At 41.5% G+C, this 19833-nt stretch overlaps 2 protein-coding genes across 9 annotated transcripts in view; one reads left to right on the top strand and one right to left on the bottom strand.

Annotated features, from left to right (window-relative positions):
* Positions 1-7058, bottom strand: part of brpf1 (bromodomain and PHD finger containing, 1) — a 43731-nt gene extending 36673 nt beyond the window's left edge. For all 5 annotated transcript variants that reach the window (XM_069936715.1, XM_069936716.1, XM_069936719.1 and 2 more), the window contains exon 1: positions 6671-7058. The gene's annotated coding sequence lies outside the window, so the exon portion shown is untranslated. The remainder of the gene's footprint in view (positions 1-6670) is intronic.
* A 308-nt stretch (positions 7059-7366) lies between these two features.
* Positions 7367-16845, top strand: ccdc51 (coiled-coil domain containing 51). Of its 4 annotated transcripts, none has more exons than XM_069936711.1 (4): positions 7367-7690; positions 9161-9501; positions 12389-12553; positions 13673-16845. In XM_069936711.1, exons 2-4 carry the CDS (start codon positions 9211-9213, stop codon positions 14444-14446), a joined length of 1230 nt encoding a protein of 409 aa, XP_069792812.1. In that variant the 5' UTR covers positions 7367-7690; positions 9161-9210; the 3' UTR covers positions 14447-16845. The 4 variants fall into 4 exon arrangements, with proteins under 4 accessions (XP_069792812.1, XP_069792813.1, XP_069792814.1 ...); XM_069936712.1 differs by lacking the exon at positions 7367-7690 and adding an exon at positions 7714-7774; XM_069936713.1 differs by lacking the exon at positions 7367-7690 and having other exon boundaries at positions 8100-9501.
* Positions 16846-19833: the final 2988 nt, after the last annotated feature.

Here is a 19833-nt window from a genome sequence, read left to right as displayed (position 1 = left end):
TTGAGCTGGGTTGGTGAAAAAAATTTAAATTGAGGTTGGACTGCATTATCACAGTGTCAGACTGGTAAAGCAGCTAAACAACAGCTGCACTCTATTCATAGATCAATTCTGTTCAAGTGCCAACTTGATAAGTCACTGGGCAAAACACCAAAGCAAACAACAATGTTACTCTGCCTGACCTACAGAATGTCAGTACCTATCACCCAGATGCCAAGTGCAATCAGTAAATATAATATATACCTTACTACCTGCCTCTCCTGAGCATATTAACAATGAATTATTCTCCAAATACTATAACCAACCAAATAACCAGTTTGTCGACATGCTATATCGCTGACCACATCATCATATCCTGTTCAAATGAAACTAACAGTGTAACACTTTTTACTGCACAAACCACTCAATGCTGCTCATCATAGCTGTTCAGCAGGACTTCACAAATAAGCTGGGATGAAATGAACTCTTTATGGCTAAGATGGACTTCAGTGTCATGTGCTAGCAATATGCTGCTGTATTGGAACAAAAAAATGTCATTGAACAGGAAATCTTCAGAGTTTAAATGAGCTAGAGATTATTGAGCTACTTGTGATTAGTGTTTCTGAATGATCTAGTGCTTGTTTAGTGCTGGGTGACAGTAACAAATAACTGGGTCTTAATAAGATACATTTCATTTAGTACTGTATGACTGAATACATTAATATCAAGAGTGACCCAGCACTTTCCAACATTAAAATTGTGCCTTGATATTTCTGGCCCATATAGGATGACATGAGAGGTCAAATGACATGACCAGAAAGAGATCTGAAGCAGGAAACTGAATAAGAGCACAAATGACTGAATCTCACAAAGTATTAAAGCTATTTTAATATTCCAGTCTTGCTTTAACTCAGTGATTCTCAACCTTTTTCTTTCCACTCACATCCCACTTTAAGTCTCCCCTATGCCATCGGCTCTCTGTGATTAGTAAAGGATTGTTTAAGGTGGGATGTGGGTGGGAAGGGAAGGTTGAGAATCACTGCTCCAAACCCAATTGTTACTGAAATATTTTGCTTGAGAAAATTTGTCATTGGCCCATTGGAGTTCTGAAACTGTGCACATAACGAGTCAATTAGGGACAATTAAAACAGTGGTTTTCAAACTTTTTCCCTTAATAATCACAGAGCACCTTTGGCATAGGGAATACTTAAAGTGGGATGTGAGTGGAAAGAGAAAAGTTGGGAACCACTGCTTTAACTCCAGTTTACTTAACCTGCCTTAATTAAAAATGCTTGTAGAAATTAGGTTTGAAAGTCACTGCCAGAATCTCAGAGTACAACATTGCTCCTTTGAAATTAAACCATAGCCCCTTTCACACTTGTCAGGAATCAAACGCCAATTGGCCTTTCAAGTGCCATGTGAAAGCAAAATCTGCTCAACGTCAGCGTCAGATGACATCATCTCACGCTGGGGATTGCCGGCCTCAGCCCTTAGTATCTGCAGACGCCAGCGTTGAGGTCAGGCAAGTGTGAAATGGGCAATTGCATTGCAGGCACTTCCTATTAAAGGTAGAGCAGACTTTCTTTGGCTTGGCTTCGCGGACGAAGATTTATGGAGGGGGTAAATGTCCACGTCAGCTGCAGGCTCGTTTGTGGCTGACAAGTCCGATGCGGGACAGGCAGACACGGTTGCAGCGGAAAATTGGTTGGTTGGGGTTGGGTGTTGGGTTTTTCCTCCTTTGCCTTTTGTCAGTGAGGTGGGCTCTGCGGTCTTCTTCAAAGGAGGTTGCTGCCCGCCAAACTGTGAGGCGCCAAGATGCATGGTTTGAGGCGATATCAGCCCACTGGCGGTGGTCAATGTGGCAGGCACCAAGAGATTTCTTTAGGCAGTCCTTGTACCTTTTCTTTGGTGCACCTCTGTCACGGTGGCCAGTGGAGAGCTCGCCATATAACACGATCTTGGGAAGGAAAACTGCCTCAACTAGAGCAGACTAAACGCCGGGGATAAACCCTTGCAAATGTGAAAGCATTCAGGTTTCCAGTTAGGAGTGGTCTAGTGTGAAAGGCCAAATCCCCATTCCTATCCCGGGACACTGAATGGCCGATTTACTGGGATGCAAGTGTGAAGGGGGCTTATCATAGCCAGTGATTGCTTCACCTCTCCTACCACCTCCCCTCCCCCAATGAATTTGAATCATTCACCAACCATTCAAAAAAAACAGGATTTTAGGATGTTTTATACTGCAGAACTCAATCACATAACAAGGCAATGAAGAGGGTGGTAAGTTAATAAAAGAAATAAATAAAAATGTTTTACAAAACAAAGATCATGTTTTGTAAAACATTTTTATTCTTTCTTTTATTAATTTACCACCCCAATCTCCATATGTCTTAATTTCTTCTGTAATTCTTGCTTTGTTAAAACATAGAAAAGTTGTCAATATTAATGTCACGTTTCCGCAAAGTGAATGATCAACTTAACGCACAAGATTCACATGTGAAAATTTATGCAGATTTATGACAAAAGTCTGTTTTCCTTCACAAAAACTAAGTGATCAATGTCTGGACAGCCTTTCAAAACAACAAAATAGGACTGAGGAATGATCCAAAATCTGTTGGAACATGAAAAAGAAATTATAAAAAAGTAAAAGTGTGATCAAAAATTGAATTCATGAAAAAAAATTTAAAAATTAATGTATCGCTTGCTGCTTCAAATAACCCTGGACAACAATTTTTTTTCAAAACATTTGCTTTCTGAAAAAAAATTTGGGGATTGTGATGGGCAACTTCAAGCTAAACACAATGTCAGATAATTTCAGATTTGCTGTATCATGCAGAAAGTTGAGGAAACATTAAATTAACTCTTCTCCGATGGCAGCAGCGAGGACAGACCGTGTGCTGGGTGGTGTGGCTCCTTGAAGGTTGCTGCTGCTCTCCGACAGCAGTGTTCCCTGCAGATGTTCTCGATGTGGGGAGGGTTTCACCTGTAATGTCCTGGGCTGTGTCCACTAACCTTTGCAGGGCTTTACGCTCAGGGGTATTGGTGTCCCCATACCAGACCACGATACAGCCAGTCAGCACGCATCTGTAGAAATTTGCCAAGGTTTCTGGTATCATACCAAACCTTTACAAACTCCTGAGGAAGCATTCTTCACGATGCCATTTGTGTGTTGGCTCCAGGAAAGATCCTCCAAGATAGTGACTCCTTCTCCACCTCTGATCCCCCAATGATCACTGGATCGTACATTTGGTTTTCCCTTCCTGAAGTCAACAATCAGTTTTGGTGACAATGAATGGGAGGTTACGGTTGGTGCACCATTTGGCCAAGTTTTCAATCTCCCTCCTGTATGGTGATTCATCACTTCTTTTAATACAACCCACAACTGTCCACGAATTTATAGATGGTGTTATTGTTGTAGCGAGCCGCAGAGTTTAACTGCATAATGATGCTGATGCAATGCATTAGTTCAACTGACCTAACAATGATTTTTCCGCATATTTTTGTTTGTAGTCAGAATCTGATGCCTCTCAGTAGTTGGCCAGCACTGATGGATTCCAGTTGTCCTGATACCATATTCCATAGCTGCAATATCCTGGTGACACCACAAGTGTAACAGAATGAATTGCAGCTGTTGTGACACTGATGAGACATTTCTGCTGTACTGGATTCCTGAAGACAATAAATGCTATTGTTAAGTGCTATTGCTTGAAGAACACATGCATCAACATGTATTCAATCTATAATCAATGTAATGCACAGTATCTGTATATGTGAGCTGCTTTTATAGCCTGTCTGCATCTATCCTGATCAAGCATGCTCAGGCCTGACAAAATTTGCATTGCACTTGTACTGATTGCACGCCCAGGCATGCTTGGACTGAACAAAACAGCTTGCTTTGAGGGCAATAGTAGGCTTAGCATATGACAAAAATCACAAAAACAGGTTAGATCTGGAAAAAAAAAGTACACAATAGGTGATGTTCGTGATCAGCAGCCCAAAATCCATAAAATACACCCAAAAGTGTTCAGGAAGCAAAATCTTCGATGTCTAGTGCAAACAAAATTGGAAGGAGTGTATCATCAAAAAAACAACTTGCATAAGGGGTGGGACAGTAGGTGTAGTAGTTGGTGCAATGCCTTTACAGGGCCAGCAATTGGGACCGGGGTTCGAATCCCGTGCTGTCTGTGAGAAGTTTGTACATTCTCCCCATGTCTGCGTGGGTTTTCCCTGGGGCTCCGGATTCCTCCCACCATATTTGGGCAGTACGAACCCATGGGCCAAAATGGCCTGCTACTGTGCTGTATGCCTGCATTTTTTTTTAAATCAAAAATTCATAACTTTAGCAAAGATCCCTCAGTGGAGAGTTGTCAAACCAAATAAACAATATAAAGAGGTGCCTAGACAAGTAACTAAAACCTTGACCTAAAATCTACACTCTGAGGAATATTCTAAAGAACAAAGAATTAGAGAAATTTAGGGAGAGAATTCCAGCAAAGGCGAAGCTAGTGAAGCTGGAGCAAAGGAATTCAGGGATATAGAAGAGCACAGAATGCAGTTCTTAAAGGTTATAGGGCTTGAAAATATAACAGAGATAGATAGGAATAAGGACATGAGAACATTTTAAAACAACAATGAGACAATAAAAACTAAACTATGGCTGGACAAGAAGCGATTGTACATTATTACTTTGTATGAGTTGTATAGGCTGTACACCAGCTTTGCTGGAGTACAATTTTTAAAAAGAGCTACAAAATGGAAAGCCTGCCAGGAACTTAATGGAATAAACTTTGGAACAGCCAAGTACGTTTATTTTAAAAAAAAAACCTTTCTTGAAAATGTGTTTTTTTTCATTTCATAACAGGGAACAATGACTTACACGTGTTGGTTGGGAGGTATCATTCCAACCAACCTACTTTCAATTATAGAACCAAGAATTATAGCAGCAGACAGCAGACTTTGTAAATGAAAAAGCAAAAGGAACACATTGATCAATGATCAATTTCAGTTTTTGAAAAAAAAACCTACCGTATATTCCCTAATGTCACGAGATCACACATACTATTTTTTACTCAACATACGATATGATAGAATAATTTTAAGCCACTAGACAAAAACGAAACTAGGCACCTATTATTTTTCAGTTAGCTCTTATGGCAATCCCCAAGGATAAGAGTTAATCAACTATTACAACATTTGTACATTTACTTTACAATTATATCAAACCACCTGAGCAATGGCAGAGACAGATTGCCTGTGTGGCTGAACTCACAAAAAAGATCACAATGTTTCTGTGAGCAATACGACAGAACAGTTCATGATCAATGTGAAACTTTAAAACACAAAAATAAGGATATTTTTTAAAATCATTACATGTGGCCATGTTTTCCGAAGCAAATATGTTAAAACAGATACTATGTGCTAAGTATCAAATGCTGTGATCATACAGGCACACACACATCAAGCATAGGACATGGTAATCTCCTCAAAGTTATGTAGCAACAGATATCCAATCATCAATTTTTTTTTCACACAATAACTAGAGGAATGTTTCATACTTTATGCTTGCACAGACAGTACACACACAAGAATATCACAACTTTGAACAGGAATGGAGGAAATATTGTTCGTTCGATTTGTACATCATATTTAGCACCGATTTGTACATCATATTTAGCACAGATGTACAGGCAGAAGGGCCCATTTCTGTGCTGCACTGTTCTATGCCTATACACTGACATAAAGATAATTACATATTATCTTTCAAGCATATCACAGAGCATATCGTATTATATGGCGAGCTCTCCACTGGCCACCGTGACAGAGGTGCACCAAAGAAAAGGTACAAGGACTGCCTAAAGAAATCTCTTGGTGCCTGCCACATTGACCACCGCCAGTGGGCTGATAACGCCTCAAACCGTGCATCTTGGCGCCTCACAGTTTGGCGGGCAGCAGCCTCCTTTGAAGAAGACCGCAGAGCCCACCTCACTGACAAAAGGCAAAGGAGGAAAAACCCAACACCCAACCCCAACCAACCAATTTTCCCCTGCAACCGCTGCAATCGTGTCTGCCTGTCCCGCATCGGACTGGTCAGCCACAAACGAGCCTGCAGCTGACGTGGACTTTTTACCCCCTCCATAAATCTTCGTCCGCGAAGCCAAGCCAAAGAAAGATCACAGAGTTAGCCTTTCCAATAGCATTTCAAATATCATTGCATTTTCATGAAAAACAGAGTAAAAGGCAAAATATATCCCAACTTAATCAAATTTGGGCCTGTCAAATTTATTATACTAATACACAACAGCAATATATGATATATTGTATTTTATATATAACACACACATACACACACATATATATATATATAAATATGGTGTGTGCTTATTATTTATGTGTGTGTGTGTGTATTTATTTTTATATATGTATACACACAAAATAAAACCTGGATATTTCTCAATTTTTGACGCACCTGCTAATATTTCAAAGGCCAATATCTTTTACAAGTAGTAAACTTCGTACAACTTGTATCTTTTATAATGTTAAATATCAGTTCAACAAAAAAAGTAAAATCCATCAAACTTGTCTATTTTTGCCTAAATGTCATCATGACATGTGTCTCAGAACATTTTTATAGTGCATTGATAACTGGAGGGAGCAGATATAGCCACATATTTAAATATACATATAAGAATATTACCCAGTTAGGCGAGTGGATCATTTCTGTGGTACTCCCGTGGTGGTGTCAGTGCAGATGGGTGATGGTGCGTGTGATTTGTTGAGTGGGGGGGGGGGGTTGCAGTGCTCTGCTCCGATCAGGCCCATCACCAATAGTCAGTCAGTGAAGGGAGCCGGGCTTTGGGCTCCATAACAACAGCATCTCTCCCAGGGGTACCCCAGCCTCAATCAGCCAGCCCCAGAGGAAGCTAGGGTTCAGGGGAAGGCTTCGCACACAGCCACGCAGTGCAGTCCTGCGCCGCACACAGCCCCGACCTCTCCTACCCTCTCTCTGTTGCCTTTCACCCCCTCAGTTTGAATCTGAACCCAAGGTTCCACTCACAAGATGGAACAAAGGCGCCTCCTCCAACAACAACTGCCCCTGCATTTCCTGCGCAGCACATTCGTCACGGTTCTTATTTTGCGGAACAAATACTCCATATGGAGAAAATAAACTCCAACTAACCATGCCTTCAAAATGACAACCGTTTGGTGACACGTGTTATGTGCTTTCCTAAATATTTATATTTTGCAATCTTTTGAATCATTGAATGAATGAAAGAGGCGAATCTGCTGGGAAAACGGGCAAGTTACGGCGCGGAGCAAATCGAGCGGTCGATTCCAGACCAGCACATTCGAAGTCCGCCTTTCAAGAGGGAGGGGAACGCACTCAACGGAACGGCGCGCCAATCGGAAACAAAAAAAAAAGAACAGCATAAATCTTGTTGTGCGTGTGCGAGAAACGGCGCTTCCTTTCCTCTATTTGGAAAGAGCAGAATCGAAAGAATTGGCCGAATCGGCAGATGCGGAATGGAAAACTGGGGAGGGGGGATTTGTGAGGGAGATGCGGGGGCGTGAAATAAATCAAGATTCGGGGGCAGGGGTTTCAATAGAATTAAACGCACAATAAGAGAGAGGGCTGCAAGCTGCGCCTGTCGCCCCCCTCCGAAGGGGAAAGGAGTGGATCTCCGCCGCGTTTTAGGACGGTTGCTTAGGGAGAGAGGTAAGAGGGCGGGTTAAAGGTCAGCCAGTCACAGGCGAGCAGAGTGAGGTCCTCCTCCGGGCATGAGGGAGGCTTCGAGGAACAGTAAAGCAGACGGTTGAGGGAGGGGAAGGGAAGGGAGGGAAGGGGAAGGGGAGGGAAGGGGAAGGGAGGGGAAGGGGAAGGGAGGGGAAGGGGAAGGGAGGGGAAGGGGAAGGAAGGGGAAGGGAGGGGAAGGGAGGGGGAAGGGAGGGGAAGGAAGGGGAAGGGGAAGGGAGGGGAAGGGGAAGGGAGGGGAAGGGAGGGGAAGGGGAAGGGAAGGGGAAGGGAGGGGAAGGGGAAGGGAGGGGGAAGGGAGGGGGAAGGAAGGGGAAGGGAGGGGAGGGGAAGGGGAAGGGGAAGGGGAAGGGGAAGGGAGGAAGGCATCAGCCAGGCGTGCGTTAGTGGAGGATGCAGACGGCTTTTAGGACCGGTATCGCGGGGGAAGGGGCAGGAGCTGGAGCTGGAGCGCAGGCCGCCGCCGCAGTCGATCAGATTCCGGGCAGTTGCTGCATTCACTTTGAAAGGCGAACTGGCTGGTTGAAGTCATAGCTTAAAAAAAAGTTAAAATTGTGATTGGGTCTGTGGCTAATACAAATGATGAAGTGTGCCCCTTATCCTTGTTTCTGGGATGTGGCAACGCCAGCATTTATTACTAGAGATCCGTAGGTTTGGGCTAAAATCTGGGGACATCCAGCAAATGAGGGTTTTAAATTCTGGTTAATTAAGATACTGTCAGTAACAATTACTGTTAATACTGGTTCACTCCTGTCCTTCTGGGGAAGAAAATTTATTCCAATTCTTTGATTAATGATTCCAGATGGTTTGGACAGCCAGATGGATAGGTTTGGAGCAGTGCTTTTCAAACTGCCCCCCCCCCCCTAAACTCACATCCCACCTTAAGTAAACCCGATGCCTTGGGTTCTCTGTGATTAGTAAGGGATTGCTTAAGGTGATCTGTGAGTGGAAACTCTTTTAATTGCCCCTAATTGACGTTATGTGCACAGTTTCATAACTCCAAAGAAAATGGGCCAATGACAATTTTCTTCAAGCAAAATATTTCAGTCACATTTGTGTCTGACACAGTGGTTCTCACCCTTCCCCTCCCACTCAGGTACCACTGTAAGCAATCCCTTACTAATCACAGAGTATTTATGGCATAGGGATTACTTAAAGGCATTGTGAGTTTAGGGGCAGTTTAAAAACCACTGTTTTAGACGGTGTGGGTGGAACATTTTGATCACCATTAGGCAAGTTGGGCTGAAAGGTCTGTTTCCATGCTTTATAACTTGAGGCAGTACAGTGATTGTAATCCTTAGCTCAAGTTAAAGTCCATAGCAATTAGCTGGCTCTATTAGAATAGACCATAGTCTATTAACGAATTGAAAGTTTATTTAAAATTCAAAGTGTTGTTATGAATTTTTTAAGCAATCATTGTCATTGTATTCTCAGGCTATTTAATTTTGACTGAATGAAAATTGTTTTTGGAGAGAACCTCAGTGATGAAGAAGGGGCAAATTGGTATGATGTCTTCCCATGTTTATTGCTTTCAAAGTATAAGAAGCAGTAATCTCCGAGTGCGCCTTTACTGCTCCCAAGCCTCACAGAAAATAGTTAACAAAACTCTGAATGAAACTAAGGACGTCTCCCATCAGAAATGGGTAGAAGTGGGAAAGAATATAAGCAAAAAGGCTGTAGACCACATTCGAGCCACAACAAACACCCTGTGGAAAAACTATGAGGAATTTGTTGGACTGAAAGAAGTTCAAGAGGCACAGCTAAAAGTCACGGAGGTAAATGCAATATAGAGGTAATGTACTATTTCTGGATATCTCACAAGTACAGGTCAGTAGTGAATACATGAAACAGTAAAGTTTTATTCTTTCACGATATGACTCTCACTAACAAGGCCAGCAATGATAGTCCAGCCTTTCATGCTTTCGAATATCACATGAAGAGGGTCACATCTTAGGCTGCTGCAATCCTTCCAAAAAGGCATTCTTTCAGTTTTTTTATAGTGAGAACTTTCAGGATTTGGACCCAGTAACAACCATTATGGTTTTTAGACTGCAGGCATGTAACAGCACAATTGAGGAATTTTGCTGCGATACGAGCAGTCTAAAAAGGAATGTGCAGGAATTCTAAGTCAATTCCTGCACTATGATTTATCCTGCAGGACCCCTACAACATTTTGGAGGAAGCCTGCAGTGTAAATCATACTGGAAAAATTTGACGGTCATCCACATCCAACCCCCGGGACTGTTGCACTCAGGGACTTGCAGTCTAAAAAGGCACTTGGTGTTAACGGCCACACAGGCAGTAATTGTTATTTTTTTCAGTGATTTCCCCCCCACCCCCAACCTTAAATTGCAGTCTGGAGAGAAAAAAAAACACATACATTAGACTTTTCCATTGAGATGAGACATATTTCATTTGGAAGGCAATTCCATGCATACTTGGATGGTGGTGGTGTTAATGGGTTTAGGAATAATGTAAATGAGTCATTCCAGTATCTTGTTTAAATAACACATCAGATGTGATGTGACTGTGGTAATGGGAGTAAATATTTCAGGTACTGTATTGGATGTCAAGAAAATAGTCCCAGATAGTGTTGATAAACAAATATTGCAGGAGAACTAAGGTTAAATAAATAATATTTCGGACCTGAGCCCTTGATCAAGGTATGAGCAGAAAGTAGACAGGTGCTTGAACAAAAAGGCAGCAGGTAACAGATGTGGGTCATTGGTGGACGTGGGTGGGAGGGCAAAGAAAAAAAATGCTGAGAAGTAGTAGGGGGGTGGGGGTTAGCTCTCTGATTGGTGAGTGAAGGGGTTGGGGAGACAAAGGATGGGGGGAGAGAGGGAGAGAGAGACTCAGAGGAGGGGCCTAATGGAAACTGGAGAAGTTAATGTTAATGGGTTAGAGGGTGCCCAGATGTTTATCAATTTTTGGGTGGCCACACTTTGGCAGTGCATGAGGCCATGGACAGATATATCGGTGTGGAATTGAAATAGTTGGCCACTATTACAAAGTAAAGATCTAACAGTCTGTGTCCAGCCTCTCTGACATAGAGGAGACTACAACATGAGCACTGGATGTAGTAGATAGCTCCTGCAGATTCACAAGGGAATTGTTGCTTCACCTTGAAGGACTATTTTGGGCCCTGAATAGAGATGAGAGAGATATAGCATTTCCTGCAGTCACAGGGGTAGGTACCAAGGGGGTCATTTGTGGGAAGGGATGAGTGGATAAGGGAGTCGGGGATGGAGAGGTCCCTGCAAAAAGAGGAGAGGGATGGGAAGATATGTCTGGTGGTGGGATCATGTTGCAGAAATTACAGAGGATAATGTCTTGCATGCAGTGGGGTGGTAGGTGAGGACAAGAGGAATCCTGTCCTTATTGCATCTAGACCCAAAGGGGGCCAGGGCCGATGTATAGAAAATGGGGGAGATGCTGGTAAGAGCTGAGTTGAGGGCAGTGGAGGTTTTTTAAGAGGAGGACATCTCAGATGTTTGAGCATGAAAGACCTCGTCTTGGGGGCACATGCGACCAGAGATCCAGGAATTGGGAGAAAGGAATAGAATCCTTACAAGGGACAGGGTGTAAAGTGTAATCGAGGTAACTATACAAGTTGGTTGGTCAGTCGAGTTTGTCTTCTGAGATGGAGACAGAGATCGAGAAAAGGGAGAATGTTGCCAGAGATGGACCAAGTGAATTTGAGGTTGGGGTGAAAGGTCACAGCAAAGTGGGTAAAGTTGATGAGCTTATCATGGGTGTAAGCTCCGGAAGTCACTTGAAGGATGCTGTGTAACCTCCCAAATTTCTTCAGCATATTTGTGTATTGCACTACAATCACAGCGTCTGCAGACTTTCCTGTTCAACTCCAGATGGTGTTGAACTTTTTTCTTTCTGAGCAACAGACATCCGGGCAATTGCCATGTGTTCCAACACGTTTGGTTGGTGAATTGTAAATGACAGAACCTGGGATATTTGCTTTCAACAGGATATCCAACCTGAACCTGTTATTTCAGTGGCTTCCAATTGTGTTGAATGTCAACATGACTACACTGGATTTTGAAGATAGGAGGCTTGATGGTGCTGCCAGTAAATTATCATGAGTTGCATGGTTTTATTCTCTGGAGATGGTTATTGCCTGGCACTCACCACCTCTAGATGTCGTCAAAGTCTTACTGCATGTGATCATGGCTTTCATTTTCTGATGGTACAAGAAATTGTTATGCTGTGAGGAGTACTTGAAGATGGTGAGTATGATTGCATTAGCAAAGGATAAGGAAGGGGAAACAATTCAATAGAATTACAGAGCACATAAAGACTATTTGACTCTTAAACTTGTTAATTTCAGTTAGGCATACTGTATGTTAAGTAAAAGGCTGCAGTGGGTTAAGTGAGGAGGTGGCTGTGGGTGAAGAAGAGGTTTTGTACATAATCTCCAATGTGCAGTCATCAGAGGAGCAACTTTACATGGTGAACAGAAGAAAAAAAATGCATTAAATATATTTGTGTATTTCAAAAGACAATGTACTGCTGAAAATATTTAGCAAGTCAGAGAACATCTGTCACCAAAGCTTACATTTCAAATGCAACTTGATTTTTTTTCTTTAATTGTGTTGTAAGGATAGTGAAGTGTTTGTCTTTGATAAGCATGTTGTTTTCTTTAAGGCTGAGAAAGCTTTCATGGTTGCCCGTGGTGTTGTTCGACAAAGCCAGGGAACCCTTGAGGCCCAGCAGTTGAAATTGAAGGAGGTTCGGGATAGATTAGATAGAGTCTCACGGGAGGACAGCCATTATCTGGAACTGGCCACTCAGGAACATAAACTGCTTCAAGTGAGCAAACATTTTACTTCATGCTTACTCATGTACAATTAACATTTTGATAAAGGCTTAGTTACAATTGAAAGTACAAATGTTCTGTGTATTTCTCCAAAATAAAATGAGTGTTCAAAATGTATTTTTGGTTTGTCCATCAGAAACTTTGCTAATGTACTTTGATTTGACAACAATCAATCTGTGTCAATGTGTAAACTGTCTGTCCTTCATCACAGGGACTAATTTAGTGGAGCTTATTGTAGTCTGATTATTCCTCTCGCAGTCATGAAATTGGAATGAGAAAATGTTATGAAAAAATAGTAGCTGTTTCTTTTAAGGTTGCATGGATTTTCTGTACACTTAGCAGAAAGTGAATGTTATCAACAGTCAACAACATCTACTGGTGAAAGTGGCTGTCATCGAAACTGCATGTTACCCACAATTTGCTGTAGACAGAAATAAAACAGGAAGGTCTGCAGACATCATGTCATGAACTCTCCCACCAAGACCACCTGTAAATTGGCGAAACGACTCTTGTTTTGCCATCTGAGCACTCTCCAACTGAATGGCATTAACATCGACTACTCTGGTTTCTGCTAGCCCACTCCCCATTCTCCCTCCCTTTATCTTTTTTCCTCCAGATCTCTTCCCTCTCCATTCACAGAGCTATCCCTCCTCCCTGCTTGCTGGTGTGTCCTCCCTTCTTTACCTCCTGCCTTTGACACTCTGCTCCTCCCCTGCCCCTTCCTTCTTTCCCCCCCCCCCCCCATTTTGAAGGGTTCAAGCATGATATGTTGGTGATGTATCTTTTTCATTGCAATATGATTGTCAGCATGAACAAGACTGAAGTGCTTCCATCAGTCCATGGCAAACACCAACACCGTAGAATCAAAAATTACTGTTGGCGACACCAAACTGACAAGGTGCACTGTTTGACCAGCTGAGTTTCTCCAGCATTGTGTTTTTACCCTACAATTGTTATGGTTTTCACACTTGTTATTTCTCTCTGCAACTACTTGGTCAGATCTGCTCCTTTCAATGTCATTCCTTAGTGCCATCTCCCCAGTTTTTAAAAGAAAAGAGAGAGAAGGTAGAATTAATCTTGCATTTAATTTTTGTTTACTCCCCTGAAATCAGGATGAGAGACGACATCGGACCGCATATGAAAATGCAGAGGAGCTTGAGCGTGAGACTTTTGCTCTCTTCTCAGCAGCAGTTAGGGAAAGCCATGAGAAAGAGCGGGCCAGAGCGGAGAGAACAAAAAACTGGTCTCTGGTGGGATCAGTGTTTGGAGCTGTAATTGGACTTCTAGGGTCGACTTACATTAATAGAGTTCGACTTCAGGAGCTGAAAGCTTTACTTCTTGAGGCGCAAAAAGGGCCAATCAACTTGCAGGAAGCCCTTAAAGAGCAGGCCTCTGTGCACCAGAGCCAAAACAAGGAGCTCAATGCACTTGTAACCAGTTTGAAGGAAGTAGTGCTCCAGGAAGGTGCAGTGCAACAAGCAGGAGAGGGAGCCACCATTAAAACTGGAAAATCAGAAACTGCTTTGAAACTGGACCCTTTCATGATTGCGCTAAAAGAACAGACAACTTCGTTGAAGCAGAACAATGCAGCATTAGAAGGGCTGGAACAAAAATTAAAAAGTCTGCAAGCATCACTTGGGCAAATGGCTTCTGATATTAAGACAGTAAAAGTTGTTACACAGACGAAGCCATCACAAGCTGTGCCGTCTGAATTGATCCAAGATTGGCAGACTCCCGCAACAGCGGATATGATTGTCGGATTAACAGAGACTGAAAAGAGGCTGGAATCCCATATCAGAACAAACACTGTATACAGCACGGTGCTGACGTATGCTGCATTTGCCCTCACGCTACCAATATTATATATGCTCTTCAAAGGGAATTAAAACAAAATGAAGCTGCTCCACAGATGCTTGTAAGTTTTGTATGTTTGCCAAAATTGGATACCACTTTCCAGCAATTGGTGCCATTAATCTTGACACTTGAAGTGCATTTTTGCTTTAAATGTTAAAAGGGTTTGTGATGATATGAACTTGTCCTGCTTACAAATTGAGAACTTCTGCTTACCTAGTAACTTGCATTGTTAAGATGTTCCCAAGCAATTTGACGTAAATAGATTATGACAGATACAGAACATTCAATATTAATAATTTGGACATTGATTGCTTTGAATCAGGGAACAAAATGACCATAGAATGCATTACACTTAATTCCAAAACCTGCTTAAATTTCATTAATACTTGCCTCTCTGTCAGTATGCAATTAATCAAGCTTATCCCTGGCCTTTTTTTCTAGAGGCTTGTCTCTATTCATGATTACCCATTTAATTTCCTGTTTTAATTGCATTCTAATTTTGCTTTTGGACAAAATGTTTACAGTGATAGTGTTAAAACAGCTTCCAATGTGTTTTCTTGTACCTCCTGTGGTAATTCACAAACCACAGCAATATTTACTGGTGATGGATATGGAAATATTTAAGGAACAGATCAATGCAAACACAACAGCTATTCTGAGTCTTGCCCAAAATGCCAGGACCTGCATGACTCGGTGTTTGTGAATACTATGACACTATATATAAAAAAAATCAGAAGATTCTTCTCTAATGATGTAGTTCCATTGCAAAAAATGCCTTTAAAATATAGGTACTTCTCCAAGCCTCGCCTCTAGGAAAAGTGCTTTTCATTTTCACCCAAACTCTCAGTCCCTTTTTTGGATGCCAGCACAGTTGTGCAACAGTTCATGGTACTGTATTGGGTCTCCAGTGATCTGGATTAGATTTTGACCTTGGATGCTGACTTAGTGGAGTTTGCGGGTTCTCTTGTAATTGCAAGGGTTTCCTCTTGGTGCTTCTCTTGCCTCCCACATCCCAAAGAATGCTGATTAGGAGAAGAGTTTTTTTGTGAATGTAAATCGCTCCTCCTGTAGGAAAGTGGCAGGTAAATGGGATGTGAGAGAACAGATTAAAGTGAACCATTTGAGGAGCAGCATATTGATGGGATTACGCTGAGAGCTGGCATATACTCTCAATGGATAGAAGAGCCACCCGTGTTATGAAAAATGTGAGATGACCCATTTTGAATTTGTCCCAATGGGATCCTGAATGTCATTGGCCATGAAATCATTATTTTAGAAAAGTAGCTGTCATGGATGAGATGTTCCTCCTTACTCTAAAACTGTGGTTCTCAACCTTTTTTCTTTCCACTCACATACCACTTTAAGCAATGCCGTCGGTGCTGTGTGACTAGTAAGGGATTGCTTAAAGTGGAAAGGGAAGGTTGAGAATCATTGCTCGAGACCCAATTGTTACTGAAATATTTTGCTTGAGAAAAATTGTCATTGGGCTATTTTCTTTGGAGTTCTGAAACCGTGCACATAACAAGTCAATGAGGTACGATTAAAATAGTGGTTTTCAAACTTTTTCTTTCCACCCACGAACCACCTGAAGCAGTCCCTTACTAATCACAGAGCACTAATGGCAGTGGTTCTCAACCTTTTTCTTTCCACTCACATACCACTTTATTCCCTATATCATAGGTGCTGTGATTAGTAAGGGATTGCTTAAGGTGGTATGTGGGTGGAAAGAAAAAGTTTGTAAAGCAGTATTTTAATCATACCTAATTGACTCGTTATGTGCATGGTTTCATAACTCCAAAGGAAATGGGCCAATGACAGTATTTCAGTAACAATTGGGTCTAGAGCAGTGATTTTTCAACCTTCCCTTCCCATTCACACCCTACCTTAAGCAATCCCTTACTAATCACAGAGCACCGATGGCATAGGGATTATTTAAAGTGGTATGTGAGTGGAAAGAAAAAGGTTGAGAACCACTGCTCTAAAAGCTCCGTTATTAAGCAGATGATATAAGTTATTCTGATTAGTGATATTATGAAATGCGTGTTCAATTCTGTACTACTATTGCAGTCAATCCAGGTTAAAGTAAAATTATCATGGAAGGTTTATTCTTTATACCTCTGGTGGCGCAATGATCACATTGTCTACAGGCAATTCACCAAAAGGGTTTCTCGGTTGAATTTATGAATGTGCTGAGCAAATTTGTTGGAACTATTTGAGTGAATTGTTCTTGTGGATTTCCTATAAGAGGATTATCCCCAATGGAGTTCAGTTTGGATGTGAATGAAGTCAACAATCAACACCCATCATATTTCTGAACTGCATTTAGAAATTTAACTTCAATTGTGTAATAAAGTAGGTTTTATGTGATGGGTTTAACATGTATAAATGATTTTGTATTTTAATGCAATTAAACCATAAATGTAGAGTAAAATGATAATTTGACATACTTTGGATCCTGGGTAAAAAATCACAGCAATATTTTCATTGATTGTGATTGGCCTGTTGTTATGCCCAAATTGAAAATGATGACCAATCCTCACATTTCACCTTTTCCATGATGCACGGTGATGGTTTTAGTTTTTAATTTTAACTTACAGCATGGTAACAGGCCCTTCTGGTCTATGACCTGTGTCACTCAAATACCCCAATTAACTTAACTGCTACACTGATCCTGCCTCCCAAAATATTAATTGATGACAGCTCTGAAGTGTGAATTATTTTCATTAATCTATTTTCCCCAACGCGTCTTTCATGGAGATCAAATAATGGTCCCTTTTAAACTGCAGCACTTGGGTAGCCCTCCTGGGACCTGGGTGCAATTACTGGGGCAAAGGTGCTGGAAGCACCTTTTAAATTGCTGGAAGCACCTTTTAAATTGCAGGGGGATTTAACCATTAAATTGCCAACCCAGCAATTTTAACGTGTTCCTGCCCCTGCAATGACTCACTGGAAATACTGCCGGATGTTCGGATGCTGGCTGCCTGATGACGCACGCACACAAGCACTGACATCACTGGAATAAGCAGGTCGGTCATTTTTGTTTTCAAATCGCCTGTGGATGCAACCTAGGTAAATTTAACTGGGTTCCCTGACTACCTCTGAGGTGGGTCAGGGACCTGGTTGAGTTCCAACAGGGTTCACTGGATCAGACCCTTTTCTAACTGCCGTGGAACTGGGGTGCTAACTGGACAAATTGCCCTGTTTATCCCATTTTACAATGCAGTTTGAAAAAGTAATGTCTTGTAGCGGCGGCTACACTGCTTCTGCAATAACACACACAACCATACGGGTTGAGCTCAATAAGCAGACTAGTTTATTGCAGGCTGCTGGGCTGCACTTATACTCCCAGCCTGGACCTGGCTGAGAACTGCACTGGAGGGCACTGACGTCACCCGGCCGTCATGTGGTCCCCAAGCGTGGGTTTCTGAACCCCGAACTGGAAGGAAGGGAAACCCCCGATGGCACCACTTTGGCCAGCTGCCCCGCCGCGTGGCTTACAAGCGGGGCCGGTTCGCCTGCCTTGTGGTGAGCCGCCACAGTCTCTCCCTTATTTACGAACCTGTTGATCACTTCCCCACACTGAAATGGACTTGTCTAAGATTGAACCCAGGATCTATCACACCCAAAGCAAGAATCATTCCCCTAGACCACACATGTCAAACTCTGGCCCGCGGGCCAAATATAATTATATTTGGCCTGCAAGATCATTTCAAAAATGTATTAGAGATGGCCTGCTGGCCACCAAATAATAAGACACCAGGAGAGGATGGACTCCCAATAGAATTCTACAAAACATTTAAAGACCTAATAATACCGCCCCTCCTGGATGTAATTAACCAGATTGATGAGACACAAAACTTACCAGATTCATGTAAAACAGCAATAATTACAGTGATACTAAAACAAGGGAAAGATCCACTCTCACCAGCGTCATATAGACCAATATCTTTGCTAAACACAGATTATAAGATAATAGCTAAACTATTAGCGAACAGATTAGCAGAACAGGTACCGAAAATGGTAAATTTAGACCAAACTGGATTTATCAAAAAAAGACGCACAACAGACAATATTTGTAAATTTATTAACTTAATTCATGCAGTAGAAGGAAATAAAGCACCGGCAGTAGCAGTTGCTTTAGACGCAGAGAAGGCCTTCGACAGAGTAGAATGGAATTACTTGTTCAAAGTATTGCAAAAATTCAGTTTACCGGAGAAGTATATTAATTGGATTAAAGCATTATATAAGGGACCGTTAGCGAAAGTGACAGTAAATGGACATGTATCAAAGCAATTTAACTTAAGCAGGTCAACGCGGCAGGGATGCCCACTATCACCATTATTGTTTGCGCTAGCTATAGAACCACTAGCAGAATCGATAAGAAGAGATAATAATATAAAAGGAATAAAAATAAAAGACAGGGAATATAAAATCAGTCTGTTTGCGGATGATGTGATAGTGTACTTAACAGAACCAGAACTATCAATAAAAGAACTATATAAGAAATTGAAGGAATATGGAGAAGTGTCGGGATACAAGATAAACGTAAATAAAAGTGAAGCAATGCCTATGAATAACGCGGATTTCTCAAAATTTAAGGAGGAATCCCCATTCAGATGGCAAACGCAGGCAATAAGATACCTAGGTGTGCAAATAAACAAAAATCTAGGCCAATTATATAAACTCAATTACAATCCACTAATGAAAAAACTACAGGATGATTTAGAGCATTGGAAAGAGCTACCACTAACACTGATAGGAAGGATAAACTGTATTAAAATGAACATTTTTCCAAGGATACTATACTTATTTCAGGCATTGCCAATACAACTGACAGAAAAATTCTTCAAAGAGTTAAAGAAAATAATAAGGAGATTTTTATGGAGAGGGGGGAAACCGAGGATAGCACTAGACAAATTAACAGAATGGTATAAACAAGGAGGCTTACAATTGCCAAACTTCAAAAATTATTATAGAGCCGCACAATTAAGGTACCTATCAGATTTTTATCAAACAAGGGAAAAACCAGACTGGACGAGACTAGAATTAGATAAAATAGGGGAAAAGATACCTGAACACATATTATATAAATGGGACGAAAAATTGGTACAACATAGAACTTCTCCAGTATTACACCATCTCCTCAATATATGGAAGAAGATACATGTAGAAAGAAATAAAATAAATTACCAAATACCAAAACTAATATTGACGCAAAATAAGCTACTCCCTTTTACAATAGACAACCTTGCCTTTAGAAAATGGGAAAAAAAAGGGATTAAAAGAATAGAAAATTGTTTTTCAGGAAGTAGATTCTTATCCTTTGAACAAATGAGAGATAAGTACAATATAACGGGAGATACAGCGCTGGCATATTACCAACTGAGATCCTACTTGAAAGATAAATTAGGAAGCAACT

Source organism: Narcine bancroftii, chromosome 5, assembly GCF_036971445.1.
Source record: "Narcine bancroftii isolate sNarBan1 chromosome 5, sNarBan1.hap1, whole genome shotgun sequence".
In the NCBI taxonomy this organism is placed as follows: domain Eukaryota; kingdom Metazoa; phylum Chordata; class Chondrichthyes; order Torpediniformes; family Narcinidae; genus Narcine; species Narcine bancroftii.
Note: the sequence above shows the minus strand (reverse complement) of the source record. Positions and strands in the feature narration are given on the sequence as shown.